Here is a 27,584-nt window from a genome sequence, read left to right as displayed (position 1 = left end):
CTGCTGCCTTTTGGTCCTGCCTGGGGAGACTCGCCATAATAAGTCATGAGTTGCCCAGTCATGAGCTCTTGCCTAAGCTGTGGGAGATAACCAGCCAAAGCATTTTTAGGTGAACCCTTGGTGACAGGTGGTGGTTCCAAAGCCCTGGAGTTGTCTGCAGTCACTTCCAGCAGGAATGTGAGTGGATGAGTTGGTGGTGTGAGAGTGAGGCCATTGGGTAGCCCAGGATTTGGGTGCAGGGCATCCTGGGGCAGGGCTGGGAGCCTGGGAGGGGAGAGGACCTCAGGCAGAGGCTGCAGGGTGGGGAATTAGCTCAAGTGGTAGAGCGCTCGCTTAGCATGTGAGAGGCAGCGGGATCGATGCCCGCATTCTCCAATGCTTTTCATTCCCTTTGCCTGGACAGAGGGCTCTTGGCCAGGAATCCATCTGACCTCTAGGCAGGCAGTGGCAAGACTTATGGTGTGCCCTGGATTTACAGAGGAGGATGACATCAAGAGCATTATGGGCAGTTTAATGGATTAATTGGTTTTCTCCTTCTTTGCTTATGTCCTGGGTAACCCAAAATGTTATTTTATTCCATATCTATCTGTGCCCAAAATTGTTACTGTCTCTTGAAAACCTTGTGGCCGGAAATGGAACTGCAGGGCTGGGGCATTGCCAGGTCTCTTAAAAGCCAGGCTCTCTCAGGCATAGTTCTCTATTACCTCTTAGCTTTTGCTTTTCTGTTTCATTCTCTCAGCAAGAGCCCTGAGGTAGCATGGGTGGAGGCTCCCCTTGGTTTTCTTTTGTTTTCTTTCCCGAGAGGGTTGCTTCAGGCAGGTTTCCAAGGAGCCACATTTCGTGGTCCTGGACTGCTTCAAAGCAAATTTCACAAATACCAGTCTACAGTCACCGCATTGCACCAAGGAAAGTGGAACAGCCCCACTCTACATGGTTGCCCCAGCCTGCCAGCAGTGCCTAATGGAAGTGGGAAGGCATGGAGTCTGAGTTGCCCCTGCTGGCTGCCTCCTCATGAAAAGGTGAAGTCTCTCTATGAGTTCCAGCTGGTGTGAGTTCCAGCTGCTGGAGTGCATTTATTGACAGAGCTGATACCACCATAGAGATAGGAGAGGCGTTTGTCTGCTTTGGACGCTAGGTTTTCTTTTTGTTTTGTCCTTGTTCTTTGTTGCTTGTTGTTTGGGGGGAGTTTTTGTGATCATGGAGGTTTGGTATCTGGGTTGTTTTGGGTTTTTTTCTCTCTTTTAGTTATCTCTGTCCACATGTAGTTGAAAGAAGGGGGAGAGCTGCCACCATCTTTGTCTCTCCACATGTGATTGTTCATGGAGGGCGCCATCTTGGGAGAAGGGTTTTCTCTGCCATTTTTAGTTTCTCTTTGTTCCCAGGGAGTCTGTAAGATTTAGCAACTTTGTAACTAGTGGTTATTACTGTTATTTTTCTTGCCTGTTGCTATTTTGCATTTTTGGTAAACTGTTATTTTTTTACTTATATCTACTTGTGTTCATCTCTACTTATTGGTGGAAGGTGATTGGCTAAAAATAAATGGGAGGTAACTCATTTTAAAGTGTCTACGCCCTTGACTTAAACCAAGATGGCTTGACAGTTCTCAAATATCAAGCTCAGTACAGAAAAGGACATCAATGAAATGGAACAACCTCAGGCTGTATCCCCACATCAGGCCACCAAGAATCTCAAGGAATCAATGGATTTCTCTATAAGGATGGGCTGAGGAGAGTGGGCACATTCAGTTTGCAGAAAGAGAGGTTTGGAGGACTTGCAGATGACCTTGTGGCACTTAAATGCAGGTTAAAGAACAGAGGAATGGCTGTCATTTTGTTTTGTCTTGTGCTTGAGCAGAGAGCAAAATACAGCACAGTGAAAGGGAATCAAGGGAAAATGCAGCAGGATATGGATAAACTCTGTGTGGACATGAAGAGAGTCCATCTGTAAAAGAGGACATCCAAGGAGCTTATGGAACATTTCTGTTTGTGTTTTGCATGATTGATGGGCTAAAGTGTTGAGCGAAGTGCTGTGATGTTGGAGCTGAGGCTGTTTGAAGCAGGATGTGGCAATAGAGGCATGATGGTGCCCTGTGTCTTGGGAAAAGTGCTGTCTGAGTGTGTGCTGGGCGAGGTCCTGGGCATGTCCTCATGCTTCCTTCGATAGCTCAGCTGGTAGAGCGGAGGACTGTAGGCTCCCTTGCACGGCCATCCTTAGGTCGCTGGTTCAACTCCGGCTCGAAGGAGTGACCTTTTGGTTCTGGCCCACATCCTGCACTGGCACTGCTGCTTTTTGGTCCTGCCCAGGTGACTCCCCATAATGAGCTGCCCAGTCGTGAGCCTTGTCTGAGTTGTGGAAGTTAACCAGCCAAGGCATTTTTTGGTGAACCCTTGGGCAGGGGATGTTGGTTCTGACCATGGGGGTTCTCTGCAGTCGCCTCCAGCAGGAATGTGAGTGGATGAGTTGGTGGTGTGAGAGTGATATGAATGGCAGCCCAGGCTTTGGGTGCAGGGAGCACCCTGGGTCAGCAGTGGGTGCCTGGGAGGGGAGAGGACCTCAGGCAGAGGCTGCAGGGTGGGGAATTAGCTCAAGTGGTAGAGCGCTCGCTTAGCATGTGAGAGGCAGCGGGATCGATGCCCGCATTCTCCAATGCTTTTCATTCCCCTTGCCTGGGCAGAGGGCCCTTTGTCAGGGGTGTGTCCTTTCTTATGTTGTGGGTGTTCCAAGAGTAGCAAGGGCAGTTTAGCAGAGGACCTGCTATGTCTGAATTTCCTTCACAGATGTCCAATATCCCAAGTAGTGTGCCCAGTTTTGAGATGCCCTATACAGATGGAGCAACCTCAGCTGCTCCATCAGGAGCATCAGGAATCTCAGGGATTGAAGTGATTCCTCTGTGTGCATGGGCTGAGAAAAATGGGACTGTTCATCCTGGATAAAGAGAGGTTCTGAGAGCTTACACATTACCTTCTGGCTTGCAGGATATTACAGAAAAATGGCTACATTTTTGTCCGATTCTTGACCAGAAGGCAAAAGACTGTGAAAGAGAAAGAAGAGAATGCAGCAGGATATAGATAAGCTCAGTGTGACAATAAGGAGACACCATCTTTAGAAGATATCATCCAGGGAGCTCGTGGAGTGTTTCTGTTTGTCGGATTTGCATGATTTGACAGGTAAAGGGTTGAAGAAGCTGTTGTAATGTTGGAGCTGAGGCTGTTTGAAGCAGGATGTGGTAAGAGAGGCATGATGGTGCACAGTGGCTCAGGAAGTAGTGTCTGAGTGTGGGATGGCTGAGGTCCCCCTGGGCATGTCCCCATGCTTCCTTCAATAGCTCAGCTGGTAGAGTGGAGGACTGTAGGCTCCCTTGCATGGCTGTCCTGAGGTCACTGGTTCAACCCTGGCTTGAAGGAGTGACCTTTTGGCTCTGGTCCACATCCTGCACTGGCACTGCCTTTTTTTGGTCCTGCCCAGGAGGGGGCCCTTCAAAGGGCTGTCCAACCAAGAATTCTTGTCTAGCTTTGGGTAGATGACCAGCCAAGGCATTTTTAGGTGAACCCTTGGTGACAGATGGTGGTTCCAAAGCCCTGGAGCTGTCTGCAGTCACTTCCAGCAGGAATGTGAGTCGATGAGTTGGTGGTATGAGAGTGAGGCCATTGGGCAGCCCAGGATTTGGGTGCAGGGCATCCTGGGTCAGGGCTGGGTGCCTGGGAGGGGAGAGGACCTCAGGCAGCAGCTGCAGGGTGGGGAATTAGCTCAAGTGGTAGAGCGCTCGCTTAGCATGTGAGAGGCAGCGGGATCGATGCCCGCATTCTCCAATGCTTTTCATTCGCTTTACCTGGACAGAGGGCCCTGTGGTGGGAATCCATCTGTCCTCTGGGGAGATTTGTGGTGTGCCCTGCATTTGCAGAGGAGGATGACATCCAGGGTTATATAAAGAGTACTATGGGCAGTTTGACAGAAGAATTGATCTTCTTCCTCTTTGCTTGACAGTTCTCAAGTACCAAGCCAAGTACAGAAAAGACATCAATGAAATGGAAAAACCTCAGTGGAGGGCCACCAAGAATCTCAAGGAATCAATGGATTTCTCTATAAGGATGGGCTGAGGAGAGTGGGTGCTTTCAGTTTGGAGAAAGATGTTTGGAGGAATTGTTGTGGTGCTTAGGCATGGGTTAAAGAACAGAGGAATGGCTGTCATTTTGTCTTGTGCTTGAGCAGAGAGCAAAATACAGCACAGTGAAAGGGAATCAAGGGAAAATGCAGCAGGATATGGATAAACTCTGTGTGGACATGAAGAGAGTCCATCTGTAAAAGAGGACATCCAAGGAGCTTATGGAACATTTCTGTTTGTGTTTTGCATGATTGATGGGCTAAAGTGTTGAGCGAAGTGCTGTGATGTTGGAGCTGAGGCTGTTTGAAGCAGGATGTGGCAATAGAGGCATGATGGTGCCCTGTGTCTTGGGAAAAGTGCTGTCTGAGTGTGTGCTGGGCGAGGTCCTGGGCATGTCCTCATGCTTCCTTCGATAGCTCAGCTGGTAGAGCGGAGGACTGTAGGCTCCCTTGCATGGCCATCCTTAGGTCGCTGGTTCAACTCCGGCTCGAAGGAGTGCTCTTTTGGTTCTGGCCCACATCCTGCACTGGCACTGCTGCCTTTTGGTCCTGCCCAGGAGGTTCCCCATAATGAGCTGCCCAGGAGGTTCCCCATAATCAGCTGCCTGGTCATGAACTCTTGTCTGACTTCGGGAATCCCATTCCCCCAGCAGTTTTGAATGAAAACTCCCTTGGGCAGGGGATGGTGATTCTGAGCATTGAAGTCGTCAGGGATCACCTCCAGCAGGAAAATGAGTGGGTGGGTGGTGTATGATAGTGAGGTCTTTGGGAGGTCCAGACTTTGCTGCAGGGCATCCTGGGTCAGGGTTGGGTGCCTGGGAGGGGAGAGGACCTCAAGCAGAGGCTGTATGGTTGGCATTTAGCTCAAGTGGTAGAGCGCTCACTTAGCATGTTAGAGGCAGCAGGATCAATGCCTGTGTTCTCCAATGCTTTTCATTCCCTTTCCTGGACCATAGGTGTTGTTTCCTCTTGTGGTTGTGGGGAGCCTTGGGTGGACCCTGAGGCTGTATCAGGAGTAGCACCGGCCATTGGCATAGGCATGAGTAAGCCATTATCCCTCCTTGCTTGGTAGTAATTAAATGGTGTTAAGAACGCTGTACACATTTTCTAATAAAATTCTTAATTACCAATGTACTCTGTCACAGAGGTGTTGACCTTTTGGAGCAAGTCCAGAGGAGGCACACCATGATAATTAGCAGGATGGAGTGCCTTTCCTAAGAGGAAAGGCCAGAAGAATTTGGATTATTCACACTGGAAAGGAGAAATCTTTACTGTGACATAATTGGAGCCTTCCAGTACTTAGAGAGGGCCTACAGGAAAGCTGGAGCAGGGCTTTTACATGGGTGTGTAGTGATAGGACAAGGGGCAATGGCTGTAAATTGAAAGAGGCAAAGTTTAGCTTAGATATTAGGAAGAAATTCTTCACTGTGAGGGTGATGATGCGATGGAATTGGTTGCTCAGAGAAGCTGTGGATGACCTATCCCTGGAAGTGTTCAAGGCCAGATTGGATGAGGAACCCAGGGCAGAGGGTTGGAACTAGGTATCTTTAAGGTCCCTTCCAACACAAACCACTATATGATTCTATGATTTTCTTGTAAGTAGTCTATCAAACAGGGTGTTTTGAAACTTCTGAAGAAAACAAGAAATCCAGTATCTCTCTGCATATTAATTCACTGTCAGACAGGAAAGCAAAAGTCAAAGAACAGTGTAATTTATTATGCCAAAAAAAGGTTCCAAAATTATTTTTGTATTATATTGAAGATAAACAGATCTCCTTTGAAATTCTGCTGATTAGAAGCCCATTAGCTTTACTCCCTGATAAATTAGAGTGTGCCAAACTCCAAATAAAATCACAGTCATGTCTGTCATGTTTATTAAAAAGCAAATTTTGCCCTGGGCTGTGGTAGTATGATTAACAGTGACTTAATTAATAATGGCAGGAAGCTCAGAATCAGGTATGGCTGGTTTTATACCTTGTACTAAAGAATACTATTTCAGCAGCAGATTTTTGGATTAGCATAAATTAAATTTTAATTAAAGCAATTCTATGAGACTGACTCATCATTTTATCTTGCAAATATTTACAGCTACTCCATTAAAAGTGAATCCCTCTGACATTTCCACTATAGTTAGAAGCAGTCTTTTTTTTTTCTCTAATTACTAATAAAGATGGAGGAAGCACCACTGTCAGTTTTGCCATAGATCACTGTGTAAATCATCCATATTCATACTCAGCATTAAATAAAGTTAATTCCGTTCTACATTCTTCCATGATAACTTTCTCCTTTGGGGATTTCCAGAAAATTAAATGTAAAAGCAACCGGAAAACATTACATTTGATACAGAAGATTGTTGGGGCCCTCCCCCTGCCATGTCGCCCTGGGAGAGGGGCCCTGAGGGGAGACACGGGGTTTCCCTGCCCCTGCTCAGCCTCGTTCCCCGTTGGTTGTTTTGTGTTCCCCTGCACGGGTAAAGGACCCTCGGGTCCCGTGATTGCCTCAGTTCCTCGGCAGAGCCCCGGCCATGCAGCTGGAGAAATAAACATCTCTGAAACATCTACCAAGAATCTGTCCATAGATATTTCTTCTCCACGGGCCTTGTTGTTTGATACACGTGTTGCAGTACCCCCTGTACTGTAACAAATGGTAGAGAATTGCGAGCAGAGCGATCCCCGATCCTTAAGGACAGCGACTGATTTGTGAGTAAACTCTGGATTTCTGTTCCTGTTTTTGTTTTGCTGTTCCATCTCTAAATTATGGAGGAACCATGGAAAGACTCTTGGCATTCAGAGCTGCATATGAACATTATCTTAAACTTGAAAAGGTTCTTCAACAATGATTTGTAAATTTTAGCTTAATTCAAGCTCAGAAGGAATTGAAACACTTCCTGGCATGGCTGTTTAAGAACTTTTTCTACGTTTCTTGGGATCTGATTCTTACCAAAGACTTTTGGAAGACTGTTTGGACACAGTTAATTTCTGAGTCAAAATATATGCCAATGGAAGAATATTATCGTGAATATTATTTAATTACTGAGACTGTTGAGCAATGTCAGCTGTGTCCTTGTGAAGTTAAAACTGCTTTAGGGACCGTGCGACCCAGGCACATGGACTGAGTGCTCTGTAAGCAGCAGCGAGGCAGTTCCTGCGCGCGGGTGGAGCGACACGAGCTGCAGTGTTGGCAGCAGAGCGAAGCGCAGTGGGAGCAGCGCAAACTGGCGGTGCCCTCCTGGCCCCGCTCAGCGCGTGGTGGAGCGAGCACCGTGAACACCCGACTGAGAGGGGCGGCGCATGGGCGGCGGCTGGCGGCGGTGGCGGTGGAGCAGAGCCGTGCCTAGCCAAAACACACACTGGAGCAAGGCACGGGGGGGCCGCCACTCGGGGGCCCAGCCAAGATGTGGGTGCGGCCCCAAGCAGCAGCAGCGCAGCTGAGAGCAGAGGCGGCGGCGCGCAGGGAGCTGAGCGGCGTGGCCCAGCACGGCCCGCGCGGCCCCGAATGCGACCCCGGGAAGAGCGCGCAGGCACGAGCAGCCCCGATGGCCCCAGCAGCCCTGGCAGTTCCAACACAGAAGCAAGTGAAAACGAAAGAGAAAGCAAAAATGCAGCGAGACAGAAAACAGCAGCCACTCGGAAAAAGGAAAAAATCACCATAGCTAAGGTTTTAGGAATAGTAAAATGGTATAATGTTAAACAAAATTATGGTTTTATAACAAGGTGTGACAATTGGGAAGATATATTAATTCATAGAACTGCTATTAAAAAGAATAACCCTGAAAAATGCATCCCAAGCTTGGGAGATGGAGAGGTGGTGGAGTTCAAAATTGTGCAAGGTAGAAAAGGGTTACAAGCAGCAGAGGTCACTGGGCCTGATGGTGTTTCTGTAAAAGGCAGTATATATGCTAAAAATCGTAGTCATTTTAGACAATATCTCCATTATAAGCCCCCCCCTACAGTCTCCCTTTCCTAATCCCACCTTTCCCTTTTACCCTATATCCTATTACCCCCAGTGTATTCCCAATCCGTTTTACACCCCATGGTTTCCCTCAAAAAACCATGCCTTTACCAATTGTTTCCTCAAAAATCCCTTTCCAATGCCGAGTGGGGGATGAAGAGGGGGAGGGAAGAAATTAACTATTGTTGTTTAGAGTTCCAACAGGTACAAATAGAAGAAACCCTCTCCTGCCGCAATTTCCCCACAGAGCATGCCCGGAGAGTCCTGTCTCTCTTCTGTCAGCCTTAAGATGTTCCAGAGAATCTGTTTGGACATTTAAAGACTCAGGAGGGTGGCTTGTTTTGTTTTGAAACTGTCCTTGTTATCTCATGTTTATCCAGTTGTTTTCAATGTTAAGTTTTAAATCTCTTTTTGTTAAAAATAAATGGGTGAAATGTTGGGGCCTTCCCCCTGCCATGTAGTCCTGGGAGAGGGGCCCTGAGGGGAGACACGGGGTTTCCCTGCCCCTGGTCAGCCTCGTTCCCCATTGGTTGTTTTGTGTTCCCCTGCACGGGCAAGGACCCTCGGGTCCCGTGATTGCCTCAGTTCCTCGGCAGAGCCCCGGCCATGCGGCTGGAGAAATAAACATCTCTGAAACATCTACCAAGAATCGGTCCATAGATATATTCTTTCCACGGGCCTTGTTGTTTGATACGCATGTTGCAGTTTCCCCACTGTAAAAGAAGATGATTTCTACAGCCAGGCTATACTACAGGGACACAGAAGGTGCAAGTCATAAGTGAATTTGATACCATAGAATGCTTTTTTCCCAGTGGTAAAATTATGCAAGACAACAGAACTGTGGGATGTCAACAGTTCTATTGTATGCAGAGTTTGGACATTCACTACTTCTGCCTCCATTGAACATGTGCCTTTAGGAACAGAAAAGAGGAGAAATGCAATTTGTTCAAAAACATGGAGGGCAGAGTCCTGCCAAAATTCAAACTAAACAATGATGCAATAGATCCATTTCATAAACCCTTTTTGAGTTCAAATATATTCTTACATTTGATAGGAAAAGTAAGCTGTGTTAAAGTTTGCCTGGTAATACAGTGCAACCAACAACATCCAGATTGATGCTGTAATAAAAGTTTTACAATATTTATTAAATGTGCAAGTACATGTCTGACATATTTCAGTGTCAAGAACATCTACTTTGCACATGACATTTAAATTTCTTTCTCTTTCAACAGCAACTGAACAAATTTAAGGGCAAAATTACCCATAAAATCTTCTGGTCTTACTTCTAGGTCTTGTTACATGTCAACGATAAAATATTTACCACCATTTTGATAACTTGTACTTGACTCAAATTAGTCTTAATGTCCTCTCTTCTTTTTCAATAGAGAAACTACCATTTCCTGTGCCAGTATTTTTCAGTAGTTGATTACCCTCACAGTTAAAACCTCTTTGTCAGCGCAAATAATTTTCAGATTCCAAGCACTGCTTTTGGTTATGCCTGCCTTCATAAAGTGAACAACTATCTCACACCTAGCAATTTTCCCCTTCAAGGATATTATGCACTGTAATCAAATAATCTATCCTTTTCTTCTAAATCTATCTCTTCTTCTAAATAATCTTTTTATTTTCTGACAAGATAAACTGATTGAACTCCTTATGTCTCTTACTATAGTTTTCAAATTATCATTAAAGCATTGGCTTTGCTTTTCAGCATACTTCAGGAAAGATGCTAACACAAGAACTGTGTGCAGTATTAAAATACCTCATGTTAGTTTATCCCAACAGTCTGACCTCTCATTCACTTAGATTAAAACATTTCAGATGAATCACAGACTGCTTGTGGGATGAAATTAGCAGATTCGTATTGCATCATCTCTGATTCTTTTCAGGCTCACAAATTAAAAAAAAGAAAGCATTGTCACAATGAATGTCTACAGTGCAGGTAACTCAAAAAGTTTTACCATCATAATCATGCCCGACAAATAAGCATTTTTAGACCTGTTGCAAAGCACATTTTACATACCTGTAGGACTTCTTAATCTCATCATGTGTTGCTCCCTTCTCTAGTGCCAGGATTTTATATAACGCTTCACCTGACGTTGACAAAGCACGTTGCCTTTGTTCAGCCATGAGAGCAGTGCATTACCAAAGCTGCTAATGTAGAACATAATTTAAAATACCAGACATTGTAAGTATTTATAGATAGTATTTCTTATCATTCATTTAATAAATTTGAATCAGGCAGCAAAAGGTTAAAAATACATGAAAGTGAATCTAGAATAAAATCGCCTCTATGTTATCCTCTGTCCTGTAAGATATTTTACAATTAGGAAAAAATGAGAAAATTGAAAAGCAAAAACCAAAGAACAGAAGCTTTTGTGTTGGGTAGCACTGATCATATTAAAGGCTTGATGTTGCTGTCACTGAAATGAATAGGTAAATTTGCTATGGCATTATTACCCCAACATTATATTTCCACCTGGTTTTATTTGTGTTTGCTTACATTTGTCTTTTCTAAGTCTTAGGAAAATTATTCCATTATTTGTTGAGTTTCCTGACTTCTGAAAGTGGGGTAAGAGCTTTGTACCTCAGAGTATTACCTAATGCAACAAAGTGGAGAATTTTTGCTTTCTGAACACAAGGGTTCAGGTTCAGCCCAACCAATTTTAGGTGCCTAAGCTGCGACTAAATTTGACTCTGAATCAAACTAGACTCCTTATGTTGTCAACAGACTCAGAGAACAACTGGCCAAACAGTTTCTCCCTATTATCTCTACGGTGTACTCAGGATGACTGCAGCTCGAGTACTGTGTCCAGTTCTGGGCCATTCAATTCAGGAAGAACATTGAGGTGCTGAAACAAGTTCAGAAAAGGGCAACAGAGCTGGTGAAGGGTCTGGAGCACAAGTCTGATGAGGAGCAGGTGAGGGAGGTGGGGTGTTTACCCTGGAGAAAAGGAGGCTCAAGGGTGACCTTATCAATCCCTACAACTCCCTGAAAGGAGGTTGTAGCCAAGTGAGGGTTGGCCTCTCCTCCCAGGCAACTAGTGACAGGACGCAGTCTTGTCAGAGGATGCAGTCTTAAGGTGCACAAAGGGAGGTCTAAGTCAGACATTAGGAAGAATTTCTTCACAAAAAGGGTGGTTAGATATTGGAATGGGCTGCTGGGGAGGTGGTGGAGTCACTATCCCCAGAGGTGTTTAAAGGAAAGACTGGATGTGGCACTTTGTGCCATGGTTTAGTTGACATGGTGGTGTTCAGTCATAGATTGGACTTGATGATGTCAGAGATCTTTTCAAACCTGATTGATTCTGTGACTCCCAGATCATGACCCCGAGATGGTGGAGTGAATCTGGACCTCCATGATGAGAGTACATACCAAGAATTGACCTCAGTATTATAAAAGTAAATTTATTGAAAAATTCTTCATGGGAAATACTGACATCTATCAGGGTCCTATCTTATTTGAGATACAAGACTTTGGACTGAATTAATGAGCTTCTGATAAATTTAACATGGTACCCTTACAGTATAGTGCAAGAGTGACACAGTGCACAGACTGACAGATTTAGTCCACTTCAGATCTAACATTTGTTCCTCACTTCATCACAGAAGAAAAGCAGACAAACTAGTGATTCTTCATTGAGTGGCTTGACTGCCTCCTTACAGTGTGCAGCTCATCCTTTTGGATTTGAAGAACTAAACATTTTTAAACCAGACCTAGATAATGCTAGGCAATGACACAAAGAAACTCAAACAGCAGAAACTCCTTCTACCAGCTTTCTGGTACTTCAAGAGGGCCTATAAGAGCTGGAGAGGGACTTTTCACAAGTACATGTAGTAATAGGACAAGTGGCAACGGCTTTAAACTGAAAGAGGCTAAATTTAGATTAGATATTAGGAAGAAATTCTTCACTGTGAGGGTGGTGAAGCACTGGAATAGGTTGCCCAGAGAAGCTGTGGCTGCCCTATCCCTGGAGGCTAGATGAGGCTCTGAGCAACCTGATCTAATGAAAGGTGTCCCTCTCCAGGGTAGGGGGTTGGAACTAGATGACCTTTAAGGTCCCTTCCAACTCAAACCATTCTAGGATTCCATATAAACCATAATTTAAACCACAAGATAAAAATACCTATGATTCATAAGAGAAAGCTACAGCTCATTGATGGCAGACTTGCCACAACAGAACTTGCACCACAGCTTTCTTTCTTTGAATGTTGCACCCCTCTCCAAATGTTGAAAAGTGATCATAGAAAAAGTCTAAAAGAGAGCTGTAAGCCCAGCCATAAGAAAAATTTCTGTAAATCTGTTTAGTTAGGTAAGACTACCCTCTCTTATATTATATCCTTCTCATTGCTGAGCTAGAAACACTATCATGACATTATTCATATATTATTTACTAAGCCACATTTTAGTTCAGAACCAACCACGTAACACTTTTAAGTTCTTTGGCATAATTCAATATGAAAAAAAAAATCAAATACCATGTAAGTACACAGAGAAACATAATCCACATAGTAATTCTGGCACATAGCATTTACTTTGATGTTTTCTTTTTCTAATCAGCTAACTCACAATTTAGGGTCCTGTGATCTGCTGAAAAAAAATTCCTTTCTACTTTCAAGTGTTGTAAATAATCCCTCAATTAAATGTACTGAACTTTTGGTTTTAAGTTAACAATTAGAAAATAAAATTGCATGTATCTAGATATCACTTTACCACCTGCAGTAGTCACCATGATTTTAGTTCATGATGGTATGCCTAGAGCATATTTAACATAATCCTGGGATCTATCCTGGCACTGGAATCATGCAAGGCACATGAAACCTGTTAATGCACAAGATAATGGTAGTAACCATGTAAAGTCACAGATATACAGCATTAGTTTAAAAATCTGTTACATAATGCTGATCAGCTACAGGGCAGCATTGAAGCATAAACCAAAATTAAAGTTATGATGGATTTAATTCCGAAGAACTACAAAGTCATGTAATTTGTACTTTCTCATAAAATAATTTTAATAACCTAGTCAGCTATGGAAATTTAGACTCACTAGCCTGTTCATTCTTCTAGTGATTAATCTACTTTAAGGTTTAGCTATTCAAAATTATTTCTTACTTATTTAAAGCAGTCCCATAAAATACTAAAAGTGCAATGAGACAATACTTTTCCAGAAAAAGTTAAACTCTGCTTATTACGGAAGATGTAACAGTCACAATTTTAGTACTAGATATATTCCTGATGGTTGAAATTATATTCGAATCCTATTTTTGAGCTATGTATTTTTGTTTGAGTAGAACAAAGTCAAGAAAACATTGCTTTCTTTCTTGAATGACAATAAAATTATTAAAAGACAATCCAAATTCTGGTAACAAATCCACATCTCCTAAGACAATGGGACCCCAGTTAACTTCAGCTCTTTCTGCACCCATTTTATACTACCCAGCATTAAGTATCTTATACAGGGGTTGTAATAATATGCCTTTTTTTCTTACAATGCCCATAGTTCATTTGGATTAGTGCTGAAAAATAAGGCAAAGTTATTCAAAGAACATACCTGCTTCAAAAGTGATGGAACACAGTCTGGTGTGTATAAACTCACAACATTTTGAGTTCAATATCTGGATGTCTTTATGCCAATATCATCCCAAAGGAAAGAAGCAAGTGCCACCAGAAGCCCTGTTCCACAGAAAGCAGCTGCTGCTTTTCATCCTTCACAATCAGGGTTAAACAGGTCAGTGGAGTCTGATTACTTCTTCTGTTGTGCAGTATCCAATTGGTTATCTCTCAGGAAGATCTATGAAAGAGCAAATAAAACATTCATGAGTCTAAAAGCTGATATATCCAAGAGTTAAGGACACCAAAAAATTTGGGACAACTGTGTATTGAGTTAGTTGTTCTTCGCTGCTTTACTCTTGATGGGGTCTTGAGTTTGGTTTTTTTTCCCATGAAAATATATTAAATTGTTTTAAATATACAACAATCTTGCTCTAAATTTCACTCCTTTAAGAGCAGCCATGGCTTAGGTTTACAACATAATCTCTTCCAAAACAGGATTAATTGAAGAAGTCCCTTTAGGACTTGCCCTGAGTTCTTGTAAAGTTTTATAGCAAAACAGAAGATGTAGGATATTTTCTTTCATTCTGATGGAGTTTCTCCTCTTACACCATGAAAACCTAGAGAGCCATTCCTTTCCATTTGAAATAGTGGAAAGGAATAATAATAGGAACTATATTATAAATAATAGGAAACTATAAATGCTAGAGACTTAAAAAAACCAATTTTTCTTGGTATATCATCCTTAGAACCAAATAGATCATCCTTTGTACTCAAAAAGTTCCTAGACACCCAATTCCAAACTATATCCTTTGTACTATGTTGGCTTTGGCTGGCTGCCAGAACCCTCCCGGCTTCAACAGAATGAGAAGAGTGGATAAGCTGAAAAGCTCATAGATCAAGACAAAGATAGGGTGATCCCTTACCCATTACTGTCATGGGCAAAACAGACATAACTTGGGGAAAATGAATTTAATTTATAGCTAATTAAAATAGATTTGGATGGTAAGAAACAAAAACAAAAATTAAAACAACATCTTCCCCTTGCCACCCTGTTTCCAGGCTCAAATTCACTCCTTCATTCACATCTATCCCCCACCAACCATGAGCAGAGCCAGGAGGATGGGAATGGTGGGTTGTACAGTTATGATCATACAAAATATGTTTATAAAGTATGATCATAAAGTATATTTATGGCCCTATATATATATGGTATTATGATCATATATATCATAAATCTATGTTATGGTCAAATCTATAATAAAGTATGTTCATGACCACATATATATAAAGTATATTTATGATTATATGAAGTATAATTATGACCATATAAAGACACTATTTATAAAAAAACAAAACAACAACATGAGAGCTGATAAAAAATGTTAAGTGGATGCTTTTTAATGTGAAGCATATGATTTTAACATTTCTCTTGTTCTTAGGTATATTTCTAATTTTAAACATTCCCTCAAATTTCAGCTTTGTATGGGGACAAGGCAAGGAACATTTCAATCTAAAATGTGAGTGTTTTTCATAGTTATAAGAAGTAAAAATCGCACAGTCAAAGTATCATTCCCAGGACAATAGCAACAGACTAGGTATAGCTAATTCTATTACAGTGCATGGATACAATAAACCAGATTATTCAATCAGCATGCTTGATCTCTGTCTTTGAAATGACTTTATCCTTCTTTCACTACAAACCAAACCAACATGTACTCTTTTTAATGGTAAGAAGAAATTAAGGGGGAAAATAGAAACCAGCAGAAAATAAAATCACTTCCAGGTTATCCAAGTCCCTTGTATTTCTATTCATCCTATTACAAGATCCCTGCTCCGCATTCCTGGCACCCACCGGGACTTGCAGTTTTGTGTGGATACAGCTCCCTCTGGCGCGCAGAGCTGGGACTGCTCTGCAACCTCCCTTGCTTTTCAAGAGCTCCTTATTTCTTTGAAGGAAACGAACAAAATCCCAGCAAATCTAGGGAGCTTTTTTCCTTTTGGGGCTCTGTATCTTTAACACATTCTAAAGAATCTTTAAAAGACTCGAACTTTGCTGATTTGTCATAACTCTTTAGTCAGATCAGCCATGCAGTTTAGAAGAATAGCCAGATAACTTAATATCTGTTCACTCTTCTCATTTATTTTACTTTTTTTTGTATTGAAACACCTAACAGTGCACCACAACACCACTGTGACAGGCAATTCAAAACTAAAAGACAGTTCTAGTCCCAAAGGCTCTTCTATCTAAAAAGTCTTGCTTATACTTTACATTTCATTTATATATTGCATGTATTTCAAAACAGGCAAATCAGAACATGCCTGGAAATTCAAGGCTGAATATCAGACTATAAAAAATTTGAAACATGGCCCAGACAGAACAGGAGGTTCTGGGGTTGCTTCAGAAGCCTCCAGTTACACATAACCAGAGCTAAGGACTGAAGAACTCTGAGTCACTCCAGTCCTTCCTCCTACCACTCCCTCCTTTTCCAGGCTCACAGTGAGTTCAAGAACTTAAAGCCTGGAGCTGAGAGATCTACATGCATAAAGGTACTGGCGTCATTGCTTAACAGCAGTGTGAATTTTAACTTCTGAGGCAAGAAAAAACAATTTTTAAAAGCTGAATTATATTCTTTGTTGAATATGGTAGGGTTAATATTGACAACATCAAAGCATGTAGGAGATACAAGTGATCAGATAAAGCACTCCTGACCTTTATGGAGAACCTACAGCTTTTGACTCTATCTTCCAGTTGTGGCAGGGGAAGAAAATGTCAGATTTTACTTTGAGGAACTTGACAATTGAAATAAGTTGTCTTGCTGACATGATTCAGTAAAGGCGGCAGAATAAGGGAGATAATCCTTACTGTCTACTCAGCACTGGTGGTGTCACATCTGGAGTGCTGGGTCCAGATAAGGGCGTCCAAGTATGAGACATGGACATACTGAAGAGAGTCCAAAAAAGGCCCACAAGGATGATGAAGAGACTGGAGCATCTGTGCTATGAGAAAAAGCTGAGAGAGCTGGGAGGAATGAAGAAGGCTTGGGGGGTGGGAACTCAGCAATGTATACAAATATCTGAAGGGAGAGTGAAATGAGGACAGAGCCAGGCTCTTTTCAGTGGTGCCCAGAGCCAGGACCAGAGGCAGTGGGCCCAGGCTCCAAACTCTCAAAAATAAGAGGTTCCTTCTGAACATCAGGACACACTTCTTCACTGTGAAGGTGACTGAGCACTGGCACAAGTTGCCCAGAGAGGTTTGGAGTCTCCACGCTTGGAGTTACTCAAAAGCCATTTGGACATGGTTCTGGGCAACTGGATCTAGGTGTCCCTGCTTGCTTTCCCCAAAACCTCCCTCCTATGATTACTATTATTGCTAATTTCTGTGCCTTGTTCTGCAAAAAGGTAGTAAGACAAATTTCAAAGGATGTTGAAATTTATATTGGTGACTGACCAGACATGACAAGAGAAAAAAGGCAGGTGAGGACACTGGAACAAGAGCTCTTGCTAGCTGATGACTTTTCACAGGTGAATGTCTGGAAGAAGAAGACCCAACACAAGTAAAGCATGAGGATATAAGTAAAGTATGGCAGGCTGATGAGATAATATGTGAATTGAAAAAGGGTGTATACAGTGTTTTAGTTTTCCACTCTCCAGGCAGGATTTTTCTTTTGTTTTATATTTTATTATTATGCTATGGTGATGTCAATATTAATAACATCCAGCTAAGCAAGATAATCAAAGGGCAAAGGACTGAGCAAGTGAAAAAGAATGCTTCTGCCAAGATGTGCTGGGCCTCTGGCTAAGGCATGGGGATTGATTTTTGTTAAGAAGGGAAGAGTACTTCTGAATTGCTATGTCCCAAAATGCTCTTCTTGTAATTTCTCTTTATCTAGCTCTGTTTCACATGCTCCTGGACATCTAGTGCTCTGTCTGAACTTTACTGCATGCTGTTAGATATTCAGACAATCTCCTAAAAAAAAGAGCATTGGTTTAAGGTCCCTTCTTCAGAGAGAGACTTTTTACATCTCAGTCAAGCCCAACAATTCTACAGCAAGAAATTACATTCCTTTTGCCACATTTCTCTGTTACAGAATAGTTATTGTCATTATGGCTTCAAAAGCAATAAAAGAATTGATTTAAATAATATGATTGCATTGCATCCATTTTTAAATACATGTAACTATATTGGAAGGAAGGTATTCCATCTGGTAACCCATCTGCAACTCCATCTATACAAGAAGTAAGTATTCATAAGAGAACATTCATATATTTGAATTCTCTGAACATATTGTGACCTTCTGTTACTATTCACATAGAATATCTCAATTTAAAAATATCTTGGGTTTTTAATATCTTTAACTGAAGTATTGGAAAAAGTAGCAAACTCAAGAAGCAGGAGCCTTAAATGAACAGTCACTTGCATATTTAAATTGCTCATGCCTTTACGTGGTCAGTTTGACACAAAGAAGCAATCCAGACCTATAACTTCCTAGTTCATTCCAGTAAATCCAATTCAAAGCCTTGGCAGACTACTTAAGTGACATGATATAAACACTTTTTTCCCTGCAATTTAAATTAGAGACCCCCAACATGATGTTTTAAGTAATAGTAATATACTTAACTTTTCCAAGTTACTCAGGGAACACCAGGAATTTTATTTTCATCTGTGGTTTGAGAAATTTCTGTCTATCCTCCCTCATTTGAAGTGGGTTATGGAGGTAGCCTTAACTAAGATGTAAACCACAATAATCTGTCTAACTTTAAATTTAATTACTTTCTGAAAAGAGAAGGCTAGGAAGTTTATTTAGCTTTGACATCTCAGAGCTGAGTTTTCTAGGACTTCAAGTAAAAGTGAAGTAAGAGAGTTCCCAAATTCTTTATTTAGGCGGTGTCTTGGTAATTTACTTTGCAAGCAGCTGTAGTGCTTTAAGGCAGTATTCTACTACTTCTTACAGTAAATTTACAAATCCATAGTTCTGGTAGCAAGGTTATTCATTTTAGCATGGCCTAATCAGCTACAGCTAAGAATCAGGAAGATTACCTTGAACAGTATAAATAAGTGCTTTGACCTATTTCTTAGGCTATTTCACCAGAAACAGATTAGGAAACAGCAGTACCACATCTTCTCAGTACCTGTTCTTTGGGAATTAATGCTTGCTTTTTGTCCTCCCCACCAGATACAACCTTTCTCCAGCACCAAACAGTTCACTCCACTTGTTCCTCCTTCACATAGTTTTCATAATTCACCCTCTGACAGCTCCTGCAGTCTTTGTCTATGCAAGCTCTTTCTTGAAATCCCCACATTGTCCTCAGTTCTACTCTGCACCTACCGATCAGCTATTCTCTCCAAAATTCCTGCTGGCTGACTGCTTACCTACATAGTTCCCAGGAGGGAGGGGATGCAGCAGGGGAGATAGCAGTCAGTAGCCATTTCTTTTTAAAGCTTAATTAATCCCCCATCGGATTTATTGCCCTGTCTTAGAAATGCTCACTTAATTGATGGCTGAGAAAGGTAAATTCTTTCTAAAGTGCTGATGAGTAACTACCTTATCTAGAACCAGAAAGGAATGCCTGTTCAGTGGTTGAGTTACAAGTCAAAGAATTAAAGCAAAATGCAAACCCAGTAGAGGAATTACAGATTAACAGATGAGAAGACAGAAGTCTAAGATATTTTTCTTTCCTGAATGTTACTTAGAAAAGTAAAAATTCAAAAAATTTATTTCATTAGCATAAAGATGTCACCAATAAAGTAAATAAGCAAAATGCTATTATGAATGCTATTATGCACATAGCCACTGGAAATATTTCGCAATGATTCAGAAGACTAACATTTCAGTAAATTAGTAGCTTTGTTGTTAACCATTTATCACAGCTGTTCTTAAGTTTTTTTCCTCACCTTGTTATGACAAGACCTTTCAGCTGGAAAATAGTCAGAGCTGAAACTCAAAGCCTGAACCTTACAGTTGGCTCAAGTTAATCTTAGGGCTGCCAGCAAAGGAGCAGTCCAAACTTTCACTGATTTTTTCTTACTTGTATTTTTTTTTCTTAGTTTTCAGCAAAATCAGCTTTCTAGTCTGACTCACTCCACAACTGGCATCCTTACTAGAGCTGATGCAATGGAAGTGGTGACATCACACCTTTTCAGCAGCAGTAAAGCCTTACATTGTTTTCAGCTCACCACAGAGCTGCACCTTAAAAAGTATATAGGGGCCAGAACACCATTAAAGCACGAAGCACAAGTAAATTCTGTGGAAAATAGTACGAATAAGGAGAATTAAGACTCCTCTGGACTAGTCTGTGGCTAAAGGATAGGCCAATATTTAACTGCATATTAAACACATTGGAGGCCTCTGCTGCCAGCTTTACACTGCCATGGGTACGTGACACAAAGTGCTGTTCCAGTTGAAATGCTCTCTGCCAATTCAGTTTGTCCCAACAAAACTTTGGCAGGTTACCTTTGCCCCAGCAGGATTAGTGCTGCAACAGGTATCAGTTGCCCACACGGCCCTAACCCTCTGTGGTTCCAGCACAGTGCGTTTCCTCTGCAAACAGGATAAAAGCACACAGGCAGCATAAAATCCTCACCCAAGCGCTCTGCTAATTTGACAGAAATGTAATCATGTGCCCAAACCTGATCCAGATCAAATTTGTACTGCTGGGTGATGTGGCATGGCCCAGAGCCAGCGGTAATGATTGTGGAACCACAGCACTCGGCTAAGGCTTCTCCTGCAGAAGAATTACCCGTACGGGAGACTGCAAACACAGAGTGTGGCCTATCGCTGTGGAAACAGCTTGTGCAGGCTCCCCCGAACATGCCCCGATCCGCACAAAAGAGACATAGCATAACCCCGTGCCAAACCACCTTTCTTTCTACCCTCAGAGGCAGGGTGCTGGGTTAGCCTCTGACTGAGAGCATTAAGCAGGGGAGGAGAAAAAAAAAAAAAGGAAATTACATGTCTGAGGTTTTTCTTTCAGGCAAGTCTCTTATAAAAATAAAGGAGTGTACAAATGTCTTTGTTTCCCTGCCAACTTTTATAAGAACTAATTAAGACCAAGAAGAGCTTAATTTTCCTGTTTATTTCATAGAGAGAACAGCTAATGAATTTAACCTATTGATGAATTTGCAGCTGCCTGCTTTAATTTGCTTATGATTGGGAAACAAAAAGTTAGTGTAACAGCAACGAGCAGCCAAAGCTGTGGAGCGGTCACTGGTGCATGACCAGTGATCCAGCTGTGTGATCAAATTTCAATTAGGCAGCTGTGACAACAGAGCGGGGGCTGTCCTTGTGAGCAAGAAAACAGTATTAAAATTATGGCCACTGCTTAGAGCTTGCTTATTTTCAAGTCGGCTGATTTGCCTATAATAAGGTCAATGTAACCATAAAGGTAGAGACTGCTGGCATTTATTCTCTGCTGGCATTTATTCTCTTTCAACTTTATGATTTATCTATCGATTGCAATAGAAAATTCAGGCCACAAAATGCAGTGGCAATTGCTATCAATAAATGAGAAATTACGCTTTACCTGAAAACAATTTTCAGAGGGAAATATTCCCAGGCTCCTATTTCTTAGTTCAGACAAATGGATTATAAGACATTTATTATATCAGGGAGTCCTAAGGACTTCATGGGAATTACACAGAATTCAATAAAGATTTTTATGATTGCTATTAACTCTACAAAATAATTTTTAATGTCCTTTTGATTCTGAAGGTGAGCTCCCAGCCCTCTATAAATCAGTAACAGAACTCCCAATCGAGATTGGCAGAAAATGAGCACCCAATAATTTGCAACTCTTATTTATAAAATTTTCCATAAATTACTGTACATGACTGGGGAACCTTATGCATTTTACTCACATTAAATTTTACAGTGTGGGTTTTTTTTTCCAAAAGTGGGGAGGAGGATGATTCATTTCAGGGGAAGTGAGATACTTTATTTTTTTTTGCTTTCCTTAAAAAAACAGCTCTTCAAACTTTTACATGTTACTTCAAAATATTATTTCAAAACAGTTTGCAAATATTAGACAGGGATTCCCAAACTCTGGTATCCTAGCAGCAGACTACCTAAGCTACTTAAGAAGGCATGGGAACTACTGCTGCCCTGCTGCACAATCAGTCCCCAGCCAAGGTTAACCCTGCATCAGCTTCTGCATGAAGCTTTGTACAATTCTAACAAGGGGAAATCAGACTATCAAATAACAGCTAACTCTCCAGATTTCCACTGTTTATTTTATTCCAAAATCACAAATCTGAAGATGTGAAGCTTTTCTAGGAATGCAGGGCAAAAGCCCTTCTTTAGAGCAAACAGAAATTGGTTGGAATGTAGCAGTATTATAAAGACTTACAGGGTGTGCGTGGACTCTGTGCCGTAGAAAGGGGAAATGGGGCGCTGCAGAATGCATGTCAAAACCGAGCAGAACAGGATCCCTATTATGTACTACTTGGTAACAGTCAGTATATGCTGCTACTGTTGATTCACATTGCTATCCCCTTTGCTGGTGCCAGGCAATAGCAGATTTCACTGATTTTCCTTCTCCTATTTTATTTGAAAGTCGCATGAAATTTAAATTAATGTATTGTTACAAATTGCATAAATGACAATGTTTGTTCCTACATTTGATAAGTAGCAATTATGAATAAGTTTGTGGGATGAACATTTGTTTATTTTTTTTTCCAAGTAGTGTTTAGAAAGATCTATTTCATCAATTGTTTCCACAAATGGACATTCATGCATACAGACATGATAAAGTGACAAGAAAACAAAACTATAACTGAAAATTGAATTATAAAGCAATTTATGCTTTGAATTTATACGCTGTTTGGGAGCATAGCTTCACACTGTACATTTTTTTCTGCATCTTGCCATAAACCTGGCACTTGTAATGCAAATGGTATTGACTTGCAGTGTATTAGTATCAATTCTGACTTCTAACAAATGAAAGTAAATTCTCCCATTATCTGGGAATTGATTATTTTGGTTACAGATGCAATGACATGTCATTTGCCCACAGATCATCTATTTCAAGATCACAGCAAGATAAGCAATCTTTCGCCAAATTAAACTTTTTGGGCCTGTTCTCAATTCTTTGTGGTCTGCAGTAATGTCAGCATTTCTTTTGGGGTTTTACACTATTTCTGTCTTTTTAAACAGGGCTTTCTACTTATATTGTGTAGTCAGAAGCTGGGTGTGTAAGTAAAACCGCCTTCATAGAACTAAGCAGACGTCATGGTTTTTCCTGGTTTTAGGTATTCTATAAAACACTCAGCCTTGCAGGTTTTGAACCATTTGCAGACTAGTACATTTATTCAGATTTTATACATTGTAGTATGAAATTTCTTACTAAAGAATTATTTTAACAAACATTCAGAGTCCAAGGTAAGATGAAACATTATAAAAGCTGCTTATTTTCTTAGGCCTACACTTGTATAAAGTAGTCTACAAATTCCTAGTCATGTAATTTAATCTAGAAAACTGCTGACATGGTATTGATTTATGTAGATTTAACTGATGTTCTGAGATGACTAGAGGGTGCTCTCCATAATCCCAGCTCAGCAAAGCATGTAAGAACACGCACAAAATTAAGTATATGCTTTGTACCACTAACACTTTATGCCAATTAACCTATATTTTCACCACAATTTCTGCTATGTCTATCTTGTATCATAAACATATTATACATAAATATTAGACATGTTATATATTCCATATATACATTACGTATCACTCTTATCTGTTATATATTTATGTTACTCATATATTCCAATGAATATATTTCTGTGAGATTTTAAAACTAGATTTTCTAAAATGAACCACTTTATGAATTATATAGTATCTGAGTAATTCCTTACATAGTGCTGATTTACACCATGTAGGTGAGTTTTTATGATACAAATGATGAGGTCTAATGACTCCAGAAGGGGCATCCCCATTGTGAGTTACATACCTGCACCTTGTACCAACTGTGCTGTTTGGCTGGCAGAAGCAAATAGCCAGGAGGAGTAAGATGGAGGGGCATGGCCTCTCTGCACAGCAGGATCTAGTTTAGCACAACGTGTATTTGCAAAATGTGTATTTTAAAACCAGATTTCCATTGTGCTCCACACCATTACGGGGCTCAGCCTCTGTGTTTTAGTGTACTACTCCCTCCTTCCCCACCCCCTCCCCCATTCAGCTTTTAAAACATGAGACTTGTCTCTAATTAAATGCAAAGCTGCTTTTAAGAAATTGATCAAAATATGTTCTCCTAGTACGCAGGCTGTCTTTTAGCTGAACATAAAAGTTTATCAGAGCTAATCCTTTTAGTATGCACTTGTCTTACAAGAACAATTTTCTTTCATTTGGTCAAGACGAAGGAGTTCAGGAATTTCTGTAAACTAGCCCCCACATCACTTTGTTGCATTTTTGTTGACATGTTGGCAATATTCCTTCCAGTATTAATTGCATTAAGCACATAGAAATTTAGAGAGTTGTAAATGTGACAGCATGCCAGTTACCTTTTCGCAATTGTTAAAAACAAAAGGTCTAGCAAAGAATAAACCTAAATAAAAGCAGAGCTAGTCTCTTGAAAGTAATGAAATCTTCTCGCTGCATTTGCTCAGGTAGTTAATGGGAAGACTGGCAGTATGACAGATGTTTTTCCAGACTTGCAGGAGAAGTCATGCTAATGCTAACTGTGACACATTCTTTCCTTCACAAAGAAATGTCAGGGTGCTACATGGTGGAAAAACAAGAGTAGCTGCAAATATTTAATCCTCACACTTCTATTCATCTGAATAGGATTAGGTAATCTACCTACTGCTGTAGGTTTTGATAGAAGAGCAGTTCCACCAATGAGCTGAAAAGGAAGCAGAAAAAAATGAAAATCCTGATTAATTTCTGAAGCAAGCTCAAATTTAATGGAGAAACTGAGGTAGTATGCTTAAGCATTTTTTGAATAGGCAGAAAAATAACTGCTTGGAATATAATGAAGTAATTTTATTTGAATATTAATTAGTATGCAGTTTTACTACTAATGTGATCCTCTGAATGAGATTGTTAATTCTAATAGTAGTTAATATTTATTTCAACTTAACTCTTTTGTGAGGGAATAATTGCACAGAATAGTAAAAAAGCCAAAATGCAAAAGGAATGTAGGTGTAAGAGAAAGACTGTAGGTTCCTGCATGTAGTCATCCAAACTATCAGATGTGTAAATGCTGCAAGTTACTCCAATTCCCATTTCTGATTTGCTTCATACACCAAAGGGAGGCTGTTGCTAAAGTGTCCTTTTGTTGCTAGAAATTTTTCATTAATTTTAGCATTTCTAAAAAGGCAACTAGTCTACATTTTCATACAAATAAGCTTCTGCAAAAAGGGAGTGTGCTCAGCTTTAATATATCTTTAATATAACCAGACATAAATTAAAATGTGCTTTGTCTGAAAAAATTCTAGTGTTATTGCCAGCACTGGTCTTATAAAAACCAGGACTAGTTAAAGCTCATGCTTGATTTATTTATTTTTTAAATAGGAATTGCATTAGCTGCTTCTCCTGTGGGCTTATTTCACGACAGGACCTTCTGCAGAATTAATTCAGTGGAAAGCCCCTTCTGCCCTAGAAGAAGGCAGGACCCCAAGAAAGGTCTAATTTTTGACCTTTAAACAGCAAAGTGTTCCTTTGATTTTTGATAACACAACGCAGTGAGATTAATAAAACGCTGTTGCTTCAGCCTAGTTGGTAAGCAGCAACCTTAGCTCATTATTTCACTTCTGTCAGTATTTGACAGACTCAGTCATATCTATAGGCCAATAAAGGATCAGACGTAACATCGGGAATCTTTTGAACATAAACATGACTGCCAAATCCAAATCTAACTCTAATCCCTAATTATGGAGAAATTTTTAAAAAATAAGAGTCAAAATTGCTTTAGAAAATCCTTGCAAAGACTATGCTAAAAATTACACCTTCACGTAAAGAAATCTAGAAAGGATGTGCAATTTTAATGAGGTATTGGGGCAGAACATAAAACATTAAAAAAAGCTACCAAATCAAATCAAAATAAACCACTGGATTTTCTAAAGATAGAATGAGTGATTGATGCTCTGCAGTTTATCATGGAGGCTACCGGGTACTCTACACTGAATGGCATGCTAAGAAATGATTCAGCTGGTGAATGTGCAATGAATTTGTTACATCTGTTCATAGGGGTCCAAACCCACCTCCATTACCAACATACAAAGCTGTGAATTTTCAGCTTCTAATAACACTATTAAACTTGTAAGCTGCACCTCAGAAACTGCACCTGGGGTTCTCATATCCTCCCACTCAGGTATTAAAAATATTCTGCACATCAGCTGTTATTATTCATGTAAAAATGACACAAAGAGAAGCTTTCTCCACAGGCTTATGCTGACACCAACGCCCTTAATCATTTTAACTGTAGTGTGAGGATTTTTGTCCAGGTAACCATAATCACTGAAAAACCAGAACTTCAGTGGCTCAGACCAGTTAAGCTGTGTGCACTCTAGGTAGAACTTTTTCAAAGTGCATGTAGAAAGAATTATTCCCAATAATATCTGCAGTGGAGTTAGAAAAAGCTGGCTTTGAACCCATATTAAACTTATAAGAGTCTGTAGCGGTGTTTAGAACTGACTTTTGTTAGCCTGTTTCCACAGTCAGTCCTGTTCCTGGAGGCTATAACTTGTCAGTAAAACTCCAGTCTTAAAATAAGCATAGAGGATGATTCTTACGACTGGAAGCAAATTAAAACTTGAAATGCTCTGGGATCACGCTTTAACGTTCTGCTCCATCTTGTTGGTTTTGGCATAGATTGGTACATGTCTATTAGCCACCATCAGTTTAGTGAAACCGAAGTTATTACAAAAATTGTAAGTATTCTAAACAGTTTTCAATATAATATTCAAAATACCAGAAGCTGAAGCAAAAGCAAACAAGCAGTCTGCCCAGACAAGTCAAACAGACTTTATCTGCCTCTCCAGCAGAGTGACAAAACCTGCAGCTAATGGGAACATGGCACACATGACTTAGCTTGTCTTCGCTGACACCATCCTTCTCCACGGCCCACCCTGACACTGTCATAAACACCATCACATATCCCACTTCATCTGATTGACTTCACAGACACAGACTGAAGCACACTTAAACTAGGAGAAAGGTTACACCGTGCTCCTTCCTTTCAGTGAGGAGAAAGGCAACTTCAAAGAACAACTTGAAGGGCCTGCTGTCTTTCCCTTAATTATTGACTATGAAATTAGCCTTAGGCAACTGCTCTCCAGGTTAAGCCTCTAAAGTTAGGAAAGATGAACATGAGCCATAGAAAAGATAAAGCTACTGCACTATGGATCAAAAAATCATTCCCAGAGGAGTTAGCATGAGTTGACAGGATACTAAATACCTGAGTTGACAGGATACACAAATACCATTCTTCAGACCTCTTCCAGGTCATAGACTAACTCATTCATGGAATTTTTACTGCTGAGCTGTTTTGAGACTATACTTATTAAAATTGCAGATGACAGAGAGCCAGGAAAGTCTGGAAGTATTCTGAAGGACAGGACTAGTATTCAATCTTGACCAACTAAAAAAATGGGTTGAGGAAATCACAATACACTCAGGTGAAAGCAAGTGCAAATTATCGCACTCAGGAAGGATGAACAAACTGAGGGGATGATGCAAAGTCCTGCAGAAAATATCCAGTGTGCAGGGGATGTCAAACCAAAGAGGAGACAAGAATGTTGTACTGCCACAACAATTCAAACAAGCCCAGCGCAGACCCAGGGCAAGGCACAGGAAAGGGACACACCAAATAGGGAGAGAAGTACAGTTCAACTGAGCTGCCAGATGTCTGAAATTCCTATGGAAATATACAGTATTCACTCTGACAATAACTCTGGGTAGAATAAAAAGGATTATGTGATTCTGTGCCAAAGAAATGCCAAAAACAATGTCTAAAAATGCTGTTGCTGGGGATGTAACAAATGAAG

The 27,584-nt window shown here is 40.8% G+C and overlaps 1 protein-coding gene and 5 non-coding genes across 6 annotated transcripts in view; 5 read left to right on the top strand and 1 right to left on the bottom strand.

Annotated features, from left to right (window-relative positions):
* DNAJC5B (DnaJ heat shock protein family (Hsp40) member C5 beta) overlaps nt 1-10,182 on the bottom strand; it is a 39,796-nt gene extending 29,614 nt beyond the window's left edge. Inside the window, exon 1 of the mRNA XM_069005980.1 lies at nt 10,076-10,182. Within this exon, the coding sequence (XP_068862081.1) occupies nt 10,076-10,182 (107 nt within the window). The remainder of the gene's footprint in view (nt 1-10,075) is intronic.
* TRNAA-AGC (transfer RNA alanine (anticodon AGC)) lies at nt 303-375 on the top strand. Its single transcript has one exon. It is a non-coding gene; the product is annotated as a tRNA-Ala (tRNA).
* TRNAY-GUA (transfer RNA tyrosine (anticodon GUA)) lies at nt 2,154-2,242 on the top strand. Its single transcript is given in 2 exon segments — nt 2,154-2,190; nt 2,207-2,242. It is a non-coding gene; the product is annotated as a tRNA-Tyr (tRNA).
* On the top strand, nt 2,574-2,646 carry TRNAA-AGC (transfer RNA alanine (anticodon AGC)). Its single transcript has one exon. It is a non-coding gene; the product is annotated as a tRNA-Ala (tRNA).
* On the top strand, nt 3,737-3,809 carry TRNAA-AGC (transfer RNA alanine (anticodon AGC)). The gene has a single exon. It is a non-coding gene; the product is annotated as a tRNA-Ala (tRNA).
* TRNAY-GUA (transfer RNA tyrosine (anticodon GUA)) lies at nt 4,509-4,597 on the top strand. Its single transcript is given in 2 exon segments — nt 4,509-4,545; nt 4,562-4,597. It is a non-coding gene; the product is annotated as a tRNA-Tyr (tRNA).
* Nucleotides 10,183-27,584: the final 17,402 nt, after the last annotated feature.

This window comes from Aphelocoma coerulescens, chromosome 2 (assembly GCF_041296385.1).
Source record: "Aphelocoma coerulescens isolate FSJ_1873_10779 chromosome 2, UR_Acoe_1.0, whole genome shotgun sequence".
NCBI lineage: Eukaryota > Metazoa > Chordata > Aves > Passeriformes > Corvidae > Aphelocoma > Aphelocoma coerulescens.
Note: the sequence above shows the minus strand (reverse complement) of the source record. Positions and strands in the feature narration are given on the sequence as shown.